The following is a 12908-nucleotide window of genomic DNA, read 5'->3' as shown; positions in this document are numbered from 1 at the left end:
TATCATCATTTTGGAAAACAGTTGGCAGTTCTTCAAAAAATTAAACAGAGTTACCATATGACCCACCTACTCCATCTAGATATATATACCAGGAGATTTGAAAACATATGTCCACACAAAAATCTGCATATGAATATTCAAAACAGCATTATTCACAGTAGCCAAAGGTGGAAATAAGTCAAATGTCCATCAATTTATAAATTAATAAACAGAACGTGGTATATTTACACAATGGGATAATATTCAGTTATTAAAATATAATAATTTTACTACATCTCATAACATAGATAAACCTTGAAGATACACTAAGTGAAAGAAGCCAGGCACAAAAGGCCACCTATTGCACTATTCCATTAATATGAAATTGCCAGAATAGGAAATAACACAGAAAAAGGAAGTAGATTAATCATGGCCAGGAGCTGAGGGAGGGAAGAATGAGGAATGACCGCCAAGAGGTACAGAATTTCTGTGTGGAGTGATGAAAATACTAGGAAAGTCATAGAATTTGACAGTGGTAATAATTGCACAATCTGCTAAAACCCAAGGAGTATACACTTTTTCAAAATTAATTTTATGGTGTACAAATTATGTCTCAATTTTCTAAATAAAACAAATGAAAGCTAAATGCTTTTTAAAGGAAATCCAACAAGAAATGAGGAAAAAACAAACAATACATTAATGTAAAGCCATATCACATGAGCAGACATAAATGCATCTTAAGTTCTGATTTTGATAAAAACCGTGAACGTTTCAGTGAGATTACTGAGAAAAGTAATCGTTAGCATTTACTAAGTGCTTACGTATATATGAAGCACTATTCTAAATATTGTACACAGACTTTTTGTATCTAATCCTTATGAGATAGATACTCTTATCCTATCCCATTTTATAATTAAGGAAAATGAAGCCTACAGAGGTTACACGATTTATCCAATCTTATACAGTCTGTGTGTATTGCTACATACATACTTTTAAATCCACTAGAATCCATAATACATCAAGTTGATATAATTGGAGACATATGCCATGTGTGCACGGCCACTAAGGATACATGAGAGATTTTTTCCTTTGCAAGTGTCTAAAACTCTGGAAATACGCAAATGAGAAAAAGAGCATTTCACTAAAAAAACATAATTTCTTTTCTACTTTACAAACATACATTAACCTTTTTCGAATGGTAATCATTCTTCTCCTAAAAAGAAAGTTTAATGAATTTCATATAATCTGGCTTCACAGAACTGAAATTATCTTTTTTAGCCACTTCCTCTATAATTAACGGGAACAATGGCCAAAATTCCTAGAAGACAAATTTAACTTTTATTTTAAAATCATCTAGTGAAAGAGGTATTTAGAATCAAAATTATTTTAAACACTGTTTGACTAATGGAGGATCTTTTACTGAAAGATTAATGGGTAAAGATTACGTACCTTGTTTTTAAAATAAACCTCAATTGGCAAAATGAAACCAGCATACCCAGATTCTTCTACTTTGTAAGGTGGATCTTTGCACACTGCAACATTAAAAAGAAAAAAAAAAGCAGGTGAGAGGAGAATAAAAGACAAGAAGACATTCTTCTTTCTTCTGAAAAAATAAAAGAAAGAAGGAAAACTTCATTCTCCTATCTAGATCATGCTCCATTTCACAGCCTTTTCCCAAGTCCCCATCTGCCTTTCTGATCTATACTTTTTCTCCAGAATTTGTAATATTAATTTTCCTAGGTAAAGCAAATTTGTAAGCTATTTGTTCAAGTCTTGAAGGGAAGCATTTTACCACAGTCAACCATGGTCATTAATAACTTGACTTCAGTTGTTCCTATCCTGCCCTAAAGCTTTAGGGAAACGGAGGATAGCTCCTATGATCCAAAGCTTCAAAGTTCCCTCTTTCATGTAAATTCCTCCACCCTTAAACCCCTCACTTCTTGGAGACATCCTGATTGATACCCTCCCTCCTCAGAAAATCTCAAATCCTGAATCTCCCAATGTTATTGGTGCATGTGAAATCGCTCTCCTCAATTTCCCTCCCAAAAGACTTTAAGCAAGACTATTTAGGCAAGCTCTTGGGAAATGAGACATACCCTAAAGGAGCTAAATAGAATTTCATCCTAGGATATCCTGATTTCCTAGTATGGTAATAGTAGGATATCAGGATATCCTAGGATAAACCCAAATCAGTCACAAGCCAACTGAACTCATTCTGATTATGACCGTATTTGGTAATATCACAAAGAAAAAATAATGGACATGCTGAACATCAAGGTGACGCAGTACTCTGTGTGGCAGCTCAAGTCCTCTGCAGCCTACCTTTCCAGCCTTCCTTTTTTGTCATCCATCAATCCTCCTGTGCTTCATTCAAGTGCACCAATTCCGCCCCCCCACAAATTTCCAGCATTTCCCAACTGTGCTCTGTCCTCCTGTCCCTTCCCTCATACCTTGATACCACTATTAGTGTCCTCTCTTAGTTCAAATCCAAATTTAATCACAAGTTTTGTGGCCTTTCCACACCACTAAGTATTATCCTCCCTTCTCCTTTTACCCTCCCAAATATTTGTCAGAATCACAGGTTTGACACTCAACAGAGTTTTGTATCACCATGTATTCAGAAATGTCATGTGTAATTTCCTTCCGGTCCTCAAGGATGGAAACATTTACCCCAAGAATCCTCAAGGATGGAACCATTTACGCCAGGCACAGAAAGAGTGCCAAGCTTCAAGGGCTTAGGCCACCTGGGTGCCAATCTGGGATCCACCTCAGACTAACCAGGCTACCTGTAGAACGTTACTCCAATTCTCTGAACCTTAGGTTTTCTTCCAAACACTGTAAGGATTAAACAGGATGGTGTACATAAAAGAAATAGCACAGATCCTGGCTGGCTTAAGTTCTCAAAAAGTTACTGAAGTGAGGCAGGAAATCTACTCCATGAAATAGCCAACTGTCGTGTAAACTTTTCAGATGAAAACAGAAAGAAAGCAGCAAGGAGAGACCCCTGATTTAGATTAGAAGACTCAAGTCCATGGCTCCTAGACTAAGAATTCTCTAGATAGTTTCCATTTCCTTTCCTTTTAAGAGACAGAACACCATCTACCCATCTGTAAGCATGGCTGTCAAGATGCAAGAGTATGTACGTGTAGGAATGTAAGCACAAGGCATTTTTCTTATAGGCAATGCTGATGATGTACAGGAAAGTTGTTAGACCCTCCCCAAGTACAAATATGGTCATGAAGAGATATACTGAAGATAGGATTGTAATGCTTGAAAGTCTCCTTTAGCCCATTTCAGGAATATTTCCCCAAAACTGACATCAGAAGTAAATCAGGAATGAGGACTCTCACCTGACCTTACAAGTTTCTTTTTGAAAGAAAGAAAGAAAGAAAGAAAGAAGAGAAAAAAGAAAGAAAATGCAAAACAACCAGAGGACATTAAGTCCTGCATCTACTAACCACCTGCCAACCTGTCATGAATATTCAAATGCCCTGAACCCTTGGGGGAGGGTATGCCACCAAAAGCACTGAGCACGCCCCAGACCCCAGATAGAAGACTCGAATTACACTCATGACATTTCCAGACTGCAAAGCAGTCTTTTCAGAACAGCACTTTCAGTGTCCAGGTTGTTTGGGATTAATCATGCCAATGTCATTTGAAGGAAGTTTGTTCTGTGGGCTGCCGTACATGCCAGAGAAGTTATAGCTGCTCCTCTATACACCCTTTTGTATAATTCATTTTCTCTATTCTGCATGCAAATTGCTTCTATTATAGGAAACAGCTGTTAATGAGCACATCTTCCAGTTGAAAGTTTAAGATTTTTTCCCACCCTCTAAAGGAAATGATCTGTTATGTATTAATATTCTGTAAAAGTCTAGTTTACAAGAAACTATTTACCAACACATACCTCAATTATTTTTAAATGCAATATTTTCATAAACAATGAACAACGTGTGTAGAGCACCCTAGGTTCTTCATCAGCAGCAAACAAGAGAAACTTTTTATACACACTCAACATGCTAGAAAACAGTAGCAGTAAAAATACAAACTCAGTGTTCGAATCTGAAGAAAGTCAAACCAGGGGAAGCCATTCGTTAATTTATTTATCTAAGTATCGTATAACCTAAATCATTAACATGGGTTTCTAACCTAGTTCTTAAAAAGAAACAGGAGTTAAAACTAAGAAATATTTTAGCTAGTAGGGATCGTCCATTAGACATAAAGCAATTACTGTGAAACTAACAGGACCACCTTTGAGACCGTATTTTACTGGGCAACACTTCTTCACTAAGAATTCCTGTTCTGGAGAGCCTAGGCAGCTCAGTAGGTTAAACGTCAAACTTCAGTGTGAGTTCCAGCCCCACGTCAGGCATCTCTGACAGCTCAGAGCCTGGTGACTACTTCGGATCCTGTCTCTCTCTCAATCTCTCTCCCTCTCCCTCCCTCTCTCTCTCTCTCTCTCTGCTCCTACCTCACTTGTGCTGTTCGTGTGTGTTTCTCTCTCTCTCTCTCTCTCTCTCTCTCTCTCTCAAAAATAAATATTGGGGGGGGGCGGAGAACACTTGTTCCACAATCGCTGGCCACTATGTCACCTTCATAAGATCTAAGTGTCCTAAACCCTTGAATTAACTCATTCTTCATCTCAATTATTTGAGAATCAGATCATCTTAAGATCTATGTAATAAAAGACCAAGTTTCAGAAGTTTAATTAAAGGGATATTTGGCTTCAGAAAGCCATCCGATTTTTTTAGGTGACCGTAAAATGGGAGGATTCACAGGCATTCTTTCAATACACAAATTAAGTTGGCAGAAGTCACTGGAAGTTCTTATTCCTGTCAAAATCCAGCCCAGACGTTAGCTCGTTCAGGTCTGCCTTGTTCCTCTTCTGAGCTCCTCTTGCTGCACAGCTGAGGTTGGTTCATTTATCAGACTGGCAGATAACACTCCTCCACTAGACGGAGTCCCTTGAGGTCAGCAACTCCATTATTATTCATGTCTGTAACTCCGGGCACCAACACTGAGCCAGGTAAAGGGTGTTCAACAAATGTTTGTTGAATGTTCCGTGTTGCCACAGAAGAGTCTTCTCTTGAAAGCTGACTGCTTGCTCAGCATGGAACTGGTTCTAATTCTGATAGTACCAAATTTCAAGAGACTAAGTTAATAAATCGAGCCAGAGGATTTTCAGTGTCATTTTGAAACTAACATTATATAGCCATAAATAGCATGTCTCCAATCTTCTCCTTCTACACTTTACTGCTCGTGTATTCCAAAGCTCTAATTAGGAAACATTTTCAAACTGTTCTTTGTCCAGAGGCACCTGGCTGGTTCAGTTGGTTAAGTGGCCATCTCTTGATTTTTGCTCCAGTCATGATCTCACAGTTAGTGAGTTCAAGCCTGGCGTCAAGCTCAGCAGTGACAGCAGAGTCTGCTTGGGATTTTGTCTCCCTCTCTCACTCTCTCTCTACTTCTCCCCTGCTCGCATTCTTGCTCTCTCTCACACTCTCTCAAAAGCAAACAAATAAACATTGAAAAATATTTAAAAGAAAAAACAGCCAGGGTGTCTGGGTGGCTCAGTCAATTAAGTGTTCAACTTCAACTCAGGTCATGATCTCACTGTCCTTGAGTTCAGCCCAGCATCAGGCTCTTGTCTGACAGCTCAGAGCCTGGAGCCTGCTTCAGAATCTGTGTCTCCCCTCTCTCTGCCCGCCCCCTGCCTGCTATCTCTCCCTCTCTCTCTCTCAAAAATAAACATCTGTTTAAAATACTTTTTAAAAAGAACTAAAGAAAATGTTCTCTGACCAAGTAATCACATATACTGTCATCTAGTAGCACACGGCACTCACGCAAAAAACAAAAACAAAAACAAAAACACCAGCCTTCAAAATGTATGTAAATAATAAGCAATTGGGGTTTTTCCCTAAACTAGCTCCTCAAAAATAGGCACACTACCCATACACCTATGTAGTAAGTGGCTAGTTCTATACATTAACCATTAACTAAGTTGGGCAAAAAAATCTATCCAAGGAAGAAAAACACACAAAGGGAGAAAAAGGTCATGTTTTGGTTAACCTAGAATAAGTCAAAATCTTACTCATTACCTGAGATTTTAAATATGCTTCTTTTAGGAGAAAAGGGCTTCAAAAGACCTGTGCTTGGTACAGGGAAATAAATGTTTGTGACATGAATACATTGGGGCTTATATTATAAAGTTTATGTACATACACAACAAATGTGTTTAATTATTTAAAAGATCCCATCTTTTAGCACTGAAAAAGAAAGAAGTTCTTACAGACCCTTAAGACCCTCATTTAAAGCTTTAAAAAAAAAAATATCACTAGACAACAGTTTTTCCCCTAATCCTTAGGAAAACAGATTCCACTCCAGTCTTTTGGCTTAGACACTATGATTTCCGCGCATCTGGATACTTTTGTTAAGGACGTGGCTCACGTGCCCACCGATAATTATTGGTTTTACTTTATTTGCTGTGCTGAGCCCTTCAGGAAGGAAACACACCAAACTCTATATATAGACTGGTCATTAACAATGCTTTGTGCCAAATGTCCCTTCCGGTTTGAGCTCTTTGGATTCCTTCCCTTCCTGCTCGAGTTCTGCCACTTCAGAGCCCCCAAGAACAGTGAACCGCCGTGCTGCCTGGCAGAGGTCTCTGCCCTCAACTGTCCTCCGCGAGCATTTCGAAGTCCAGGCTAGCTGCTAGCGGTCTGAGTGCCTCACCGCCACTGAACATGGCCAAGCCTTGACATGTTACACTTGAACATTTGGAAATCAACAGTTGAGTTTTTTGTTTCTATAAGCAGACACACACACACACACACACACACACACACACACAGGACACACACAAAAAGATTCCGCCATTGTTCCTACTCAGCCCATTTCAAAACAGGTATTTCTAAACAACAAAAAATACTTTTCCTTTTGGGTCATTTCCTCATTTCCCTGAAAAGGTACTAAAGGTAACATCAGGCAGCTTCTGTGTTCCATTGTTGAGGTTTTTACTGTGTTGTGGCAGTTCCTGTTTATAATTCAAAAATTCAATTCTAAAAACCTAACTGCTTTATGTGCAATAAGGAACAGTGGCCCTGCAAGAGAACAACTGTCCAATGAACTCTCACTGAGTTTGATGAAACCAGCTAGATACAGCTGGCTAGCTGGACAGATGTGGAACCTACCTGCCCACTGCGTCAGGGTTCACCTCTCAAGGACCAACTCAAACACCATCTCCTTTGGAGAACCTTCTGCCAATACCCAAGACAAATATGGTAGTTTCCCTCTTCCGGGTGCAACCTCTTTTCTCACTGTTCCTATCAGCTAATGCTACTATATATACTCCTTACAAGGTCCATCCTCACCCCTATTTAATTCTATGCTTCCCAAAAGCTAGAGCCATGTCTCTGGACAATTCTTATCTCTGAACCCAGCCCATCATTTCTGAAATAGAGTTGGGTCAACGGACGTTAACTTTAGTGTGAATGTCAAAGGAATAGATGGAACAAGCTTGGCAGTTACGAAGAAAGGCCTAATGGCAAGCCAGGTATGAGCGAAGGCATGAGGAAGGTTAAGCAGCATGATTGAACGCTCACTCTGAGCAGCAACACAAAAAATGATGAAGAAAAAATAGATTACATGGATAAAGTTTACACTTGTATAGAGAACTTCATACTATATGCACTGAGAAAGCTCAGGGGAACAAAAAAAATGGATTACATATATATGAGGGATCATTAATTTTGAAATGCTACAGGAAAGTCCTAGATTTTGAAAAAGAGTTCAAGATTCTGAATTGGTCACACTGAAAAAACCTTAATGGTAAACATAAACATGACTTCATTTGTTTGTAACTTGGAATTTTTACTTACAGACTGAGAATATTCCTAGCCTCTCTCTCCAGAGGATAAAAAAGGGAAGGATTTTTTTTTTTAAATGTATGCACATTTTTAGCTTTCAGAGCAATTTGGGATTACAGTTAGCAAAGCCCATCTAGCAGAGGTTAGGTCAAACTATTTCACCTTGAGAGAAGAGAACCATGATGTTAAAACAAGACTGTCTTCAGGGAGCCTGTGAGGCTCAGTCTGTTAAGCGTCTGTCTTCGGCCAGGTCATGATCTCACGGCTCGTGAATTCAAGCCCCACATTGGGCTTGAGCTGATGGCTTAGAGACTTGAGCCTGTTTCGGACTCTGTCTCTCCCTCTCCCTCTCTCTGCCCCTCCCTCTCTCATGCTCTGTCTGTCTCAAAAATAAATAAACATCAAAAGAAAGAAAGAAAGAGAGAAAGAGAGAGAGAGAGAGAGAGAGAGAGAGAGAGAGAGAGAGAGAAAGGGAGGGAGGGAGGGAAAACAAGACTGCTTTCATAACCATTTCTTCAAGGAATGTCATAATAAATGAGCCAACAAAATACAAAAGTGGCCCGAAACTAGACAACATTATGCATTCTTAGGAAATACTAAATATAAATATTCAAGCTTCATCTTTCACTAAAATTGATAGCACTTCTGCCATCTTGCCCCAAGTCACCTTGTAATAACTTAGTATAAGACACTGCTTCAAAAGTTGGCCTAGGGGAAATGTATTTCTGGGCTAATTTGATAGGAAATAGCAAAAGTATATCTTCAGAGAAAGTTCAACCCAGGACAAACGTAATTCCTTCATTGAGAATTATTCGAATGGGAAATATTTAGATTTCTTTCTCAAGGATGAGAAAGTTAAACCTTGGGCAAAATATTAAAGTTAAACCTTGGGCAAGATATTTTTCAGAATACCATACTTCAAAAGATGCATCTGGAAAAGCGACATTGGCTACATGGAAAATGATCTAGAAAAGTCACTAAGAACCTCTCGATATTTGGCAGAAACATCTTCATTTCAGTATGTATTACTGCATCAAAAAGCTGGCCGTCAGAGACACAATTTCCCCTTTATGGTGTTTTATTATTTAACCAAATATATAAAGAGCTATTCAAGAATTGCATTTCCTAAAAGAATCACCTTGTGACTTCCGCACGTAACAGAAGTTAACGACCCTGGGACAGCCTCTGGCATCAAAGTCTCACCGAGTTTTACCCCGTGTTTTACACTTGGCCCAGATGTTACTAAGCCTGGTGCTGCTTTTTATTTAAAGGGGGAAAAAAAGAAACTTAACATCTTTGTTTATAAAATTATCCTGTTTTCTCATTGACAGTAATTCATTTTTTCTCACCAATATTAGCCTATTTAATTCAATCTAACAGGAATCATAAGACTACACAGATATGATAGGATTCTTGCTCTCAGGCAGATGACACTCTAGCCAGAGACACTGTCCCCTGAGTACAGATTCTGTGCTAGAGACAGAGTAATGACCAGAATAATGGACATGACCTCTGTACATATTAAACTTACATCCACTCATGGGAGTCAGGTTGTTGGGCAAGGAGGAGAGAAGGGACATGCATACAAGAAAATATTGAGAAAGTATTGAGTAATAAGCACTATGGTGGAAATCAAGCAGGCTGACATGAGGGAAATAGAGAGCTCCTCTTTATTTTAGATTAGGATTCCCTTTCTGAGGAGGTGACATTTAAGAACTGAAAGAAGTAAAGGAGTATGTGTCGGTTGGGCAGGGGAAAAAACGCTACTTACGATGCTTACACGGAGGAAGTTGTGAACACAGCTTAAGGAAACCCTGTCCTGACATTCGCCTCTAGGGCTCTCCAGCCCCTTCCCTGGATTTGCTCTCTGAGAGGAAGACACTTCCTCCTTCTGGAACCTGGCCTACTTGGACTTCTTTATCCTGAATTCACCATTTAACACTCACATAGGTTTGGCTATTACAATTTCACAACCTCATTTCTCAAATCTTAAATTCTCCCAGTGCTACCAACTCCCAAGAAAACAACACATCTGCTTGTTAAATCTTCACTGGGATTCTTCATTATGAAGGTTTTATAGGTAGGTATCATTCTTGGGATTTGTATAACCTAATCCTAAATGATCTATAGGGTTTTTTTTTAAGTCTGTTCCCTTGAAACCTCAAAGTTCTTAAACAGTACAAAAGGATCTGTGTGGACTAAGGAACACCACCCATAAAAAGGAGTGGATTTTTAATGCAATTTGAGAAAAAAGATCACACATGAAAAGCTGTCTACTCAAGGAGAGGGAAACTGCACTACAAGGGGGGAACATCACACGCGTCAGGAGAAAAGGGAAGAAGAGAAGAGTGATGCTATTCAAAATACTGTAACACACAGGTGACAATTTCTCAAGCACATATCTACTCATTTTTCAACTGAAATAAAACATTTTCTTTTAATAAGTACATGGTGTATAAGAGCCACTATTAAATGTGTTGCCCCCATCTCTTCTTGTGCAGCATACAATTCCATTTTCAATACTTGCTAAATTAATACTTGGCTAATTAATGTTTTGCTTAATCCCCTTCAGTAGTAAAAACAAATGCTTCCAGGGAAGGAATCACAACTGTTCTAGCTTCAGAGGAAGACTTCAGGGCAAGATTTCTTTTCAGCATCTTGTGATTCTACTTTGTTTTTCTGGTAAGCATTTGGCACAGAGAGCCTATTCTAAGTATCTTAATTGATTTAAGCTCCATTAGATATTACAAATGAAGACAGAATGGGGGTAAAACTCATATGATGGCAACTGTTTACACACTGTGCCTACAGAAGTGTGGTTCCTGTTTAGCCTGACAATCTTCCAATCTTTTCAAATAAACCAGGGGAAAATCTTCCATCACTACCCTTCTAAAAAGCAAGGGTTGTCAAATGTAGGTTCCACGAACCCTATAGCCCTGGAGTATATATTGCTTTCATCAAAGCAATGAGGTGTTTGCCCCCAACAATGAAAAATTTAAATAGCCTAAGGACCAATACCAAGTTTTAGATATAGTATTAGAGTCCCTTTAGATTATGTGAGGAGGAAAAAAAAAAAGTAGCTCACTGCTAAAATAAAATCTGAAACTACTGTTCAAAAGTACATTATAACAGTTAACCTGTATCATTAGAGGAAATCTGCTTTTACAGAGGGATGCCTGAGTAGCTTAGTCAGTTGAGTGTACCACTCTTGATTTCGGCTCAGGTCATGATCTCATAGTTTGTGACTTCAAGCCTCGCACTGGATTCTGTGCTGACAGCTTGGAGCCTGCTTGGTATTATTCTCTGTCTCCCCATTCCTGCCCGTGCGCACACACTCTCTCAAAAATAAAACATTAAAAAAAAATCACTATAATAAAAGATGCTCCTAGCACCCTTATCACTCAGGAAATTACAGGGACTTAAAAAAAAAATCTTTTACAGAGAATGATTTTTTTGCTTCCTCCTACTAAACATAGTAGTGATCTACTATTTTCTGCCTATCCTGATTATACAAGTGAGCTATGTTGATTTCTTGCCTTGATTTGTAGCTCTAACATGTCTATGGGCTAAACAGAAAGAAATAATAACAGGAGAAAAATGGTTTATGCTCTTATACAGGTCAAATTTTACAAAATACCTTCTGATTAATAAATGCAATGCTAACTGCATGGTGCCTCTCACAGTCTCTGAAATCCAGGAATTACTTAGTAGGAGGAAACAGTACAAATGTAAATGAAAGAGAAATCGTAACCAACACAAAAACTATTAATAGCTAGTATTACAGATAAAAACTCACAAACTGAAAAGCTTAGGAGACAAAACAGGGAGAAGCAGAGAAAGTAAGTCTTGGCTTATTTTTTTAATATCTTTTTTAAAGTTTATTTTATTTATTTATTTTGAGAGAGTAAGAGACAGCAGGCGCACCCACAAGCAGGGGAGGGGCAGAGAGAGGGGGAGAGAGAATCCCTTGACATCGGGCTCCAAGTCATGAACTATGAGACCATGACCTGAGCTGACATCAAGAATCAGGCACTTAACCGACTGAGCTACCCAGGCACCCCAATCTTGGTTTGTTTTAAGAAAGCAGGTATGATAGTGCTTCATAAGAGTAAGAAAAGAAAATTGTAATGAGTAGGAATTACTCTAGAAAAAGCTTATAGGAGGAGATTTTAATCAGTTTGAGGCTGGAGTGCATGAGAAACACTCCACTAGACGGGTAACTGAACTAGTTATTTCTTCCCAGTTCCTTTCCATCTTGAGATACCAATTAATTACATTTTCTAAGAGGAAAGTAAAAAAAAAAAAAAAAACAAAAAAACTGGATATTGACAAAGAATATGGGTGTCAATGACTAGCAGCTTTCATCTCATTTGGGAATAATACAGAATCACTTACTTTTGAGAAGAGACGTGAAGGTATCCAAATAATGTACAAGGCACACTGACCATTGCTCCAAGTAAACCAAGGAGAATGGGAGGTGCAGAAAACAGAAACGAAGTACGAAGAAAGAGGAGGAAAAAGAAGGCAGAAGGCTAAAATTGCCACCAGACCCCAAACATAAGAGTGAAAATTCTCAGGTAATACTGCTGAAGCTAATTGTATGAATCGTAAAAGTGTTTACTAATTTAAATCTAGGACCTGTTGAAACCTTTAACAATAGGCAGCATTTTGTGACAGAGGAAATTCTGGAGGCAGAGCTTAGTGGTCAAGAGCCAGAGCTTTTAAGGACCCCTTGGTTCAGACTGCACCTTGGACAGTCACATAATACATTCTGTTCTCTCAGTTATAAAAAATGGAGCTAATGCTATTACCTACATCATACAGCCCCTTAAGCTTTAAGAGATCATTCATGCTAAAGGCATAAATGAGATAATCCCTATAAAGCTTTAGACACTTTCTGGAAACTAGAAATCATCCAGTTATCAAATGGCAATGGAATATAAACTATAAGCATTATAGAACTTATTTTGGATTTTCACAAAAATCCATCCCCCCCCCCCAAATAATTTAAATGTACATATTTACAATCAGTTTAATTAAACATTCTTAGATCTGGTTTTGTTT

The 12908-nt window shown here is 38.5% G+C and overlaps 1 protein-coding gene across 4 annotated transcripts in view; it reads right to left on the bottom strand.

The window, feature by feature from the left end:
* The window catches only part of MLLT3 (MLLT3 super elongation complex subunit), a 281314-nt gene that overhangs the window by 127756 nt on the left and 140650 nt on the right, over positions 1–12908 (bottom strand). For all 4 annotated transcript variants that reach the window (XM_029920517.1, XM_029920516.1, XM_029920518.1 and 1 more), the window contains one exon: positions 1429–1511. In XM_029920517.1, coding sequence (XP_029776377.1) covers positions 1429–1511 — 83 coding nt within the window. The remainder of the gene's footprint in view (positions 1–1428; positions 1512–12908) is intronic.

This window comes from Suricata suricatta, chromosome 13, assembly GCF_006229205.1.
Source record: "Suricata suricatta isolate VVHF042 chromosome 13, meerkat_22Aug2017_6uvM2_HiC, whole genome shotgun sequence".
NCBI lineage: Eukaryota > Metazoa > Chordata > Mammalia > Carnivora > Herpestidae > Suricata > Suricata suricatta.
This window is presented reverse-complemented; position numbering and strand designations above follow the sequence as displayed.